The 942-nt window shown below is 58.8% G+C and overlaps 1 protein-coding gene across 1 annotated transcript in view; it reads left to right on the forward strand.

Moving 5' to 3' along the window:
• Positions 1-221: 221 nt before the first annotated feature.
• The window catches only part of EMH_0089700 (uncharacterized protein), a gene marked incomplete at both ends in the record, with an annotated part of 2,389 nt that continues 1,668 nt past the window's right edge, over positions 222-942 (forward strand). Inside the window, one exon of the mRNA XM_013501458.1 lies at positions 222-918. Within this exon, the coding sequence (XP_013356912.1) occupies positions 222-918 (697 nt within the window). The remainder of the gene's footprint in view (positions 919-942) is intronic.

A 942-nucleotide genomic window follows, 5' to 3' on the forward strand; every position in this document is an offset into this window, starting at 1 on the left:
TAGAGGAGGGTCTGCGGCAGCAGCAAGGCGGTGAGCGGCTTCAGCAGCAGCAGCAGCAGCAGCAGCAGCAGCAACTGCTGCTGCAGCAAATCGAAGACCTCAGGACAGAAGTGCAAACTTTAGAGCAGCAGCGCGACGAGCTGCAGCAGCAGCAGCAGCAGCAACAGCAGCAGCACGCGCTAGAGCGAGACGAACTGCAGCAGCAGCAAGCCTCTACAGCAATGGAACACCAGCAGCAGCTGCAGCAGCTGCAGCAGCAGCTACGGCAGCTACAGCAGCAGCTGGAATCAGAGCAGCAGCAGCACTTACAAGCGAAGCAATCGATAGAACAAATGGAGCAGCAGGCGCAGCAGCAGCAGCAGCAACAACAGCAGCAACAGCAGCAACAACAGCAGCAGCAGCAAACCAAACGTCAGTTAGAGGGAGCCCTTCAGGAACTTGAGCAGCAGCGTCAGCAGCAGCAAAAGCAGCAGCAGCTGCTGCTGCAGAAGGAGCAACAGCTGCAGCAGCAGCAGCAGCAGCACGCAGAAGAACTCCGAAAGAAGCACCGGGAAATGCAACTGCTGCAGCAACAGCAGGAGCAGCAGCAACAGCAACAGCAAAAGCAGCAGCAGCAACAGCAGCAGCAGCAGCAGACCGTCCGCGAGCTGCAGCAGCAACTACAGAAGCAAGCTGCTGCGGCAGCTGAGGATATTGCTGCAGCGCAGCAGCGGGAGAGGGCAGCAGCTGCTGCTGCTTCTGCTGCTGTTTGTCGTGTTGATGCTGCAGCAGCTGCTGCAGCTGCTGCTGCCTCCGCCAGCACTGCAGCAGTAGAGCTCTTCCAGCAGGTGGCTAAGCAGGTGCCTCAGCTGCAGCAGCAGCAGCAGCAACAACAGCAGCAGCCCATGCCCTGCAACGATATTGTTTTGTGTGTCTGCAGTGTCTGCGGCTTACGAGGAGGAG

The sequence above is a fragment of the Eimeria mitis genome, genomic scaffold (genome assembly GCF_000499745.2).
Source record: "Eimeria mitis Houghton genomic scaffold, Emh_scaff6917, whole genome shotgun sequence".
NCBI classification, from domain to species: domain Eukaryota; phylum Apicomplexa; class Conoidasida; order Eucoccidiorida; family Eimeriidae; genus Eimeria; species Eimeria mitis.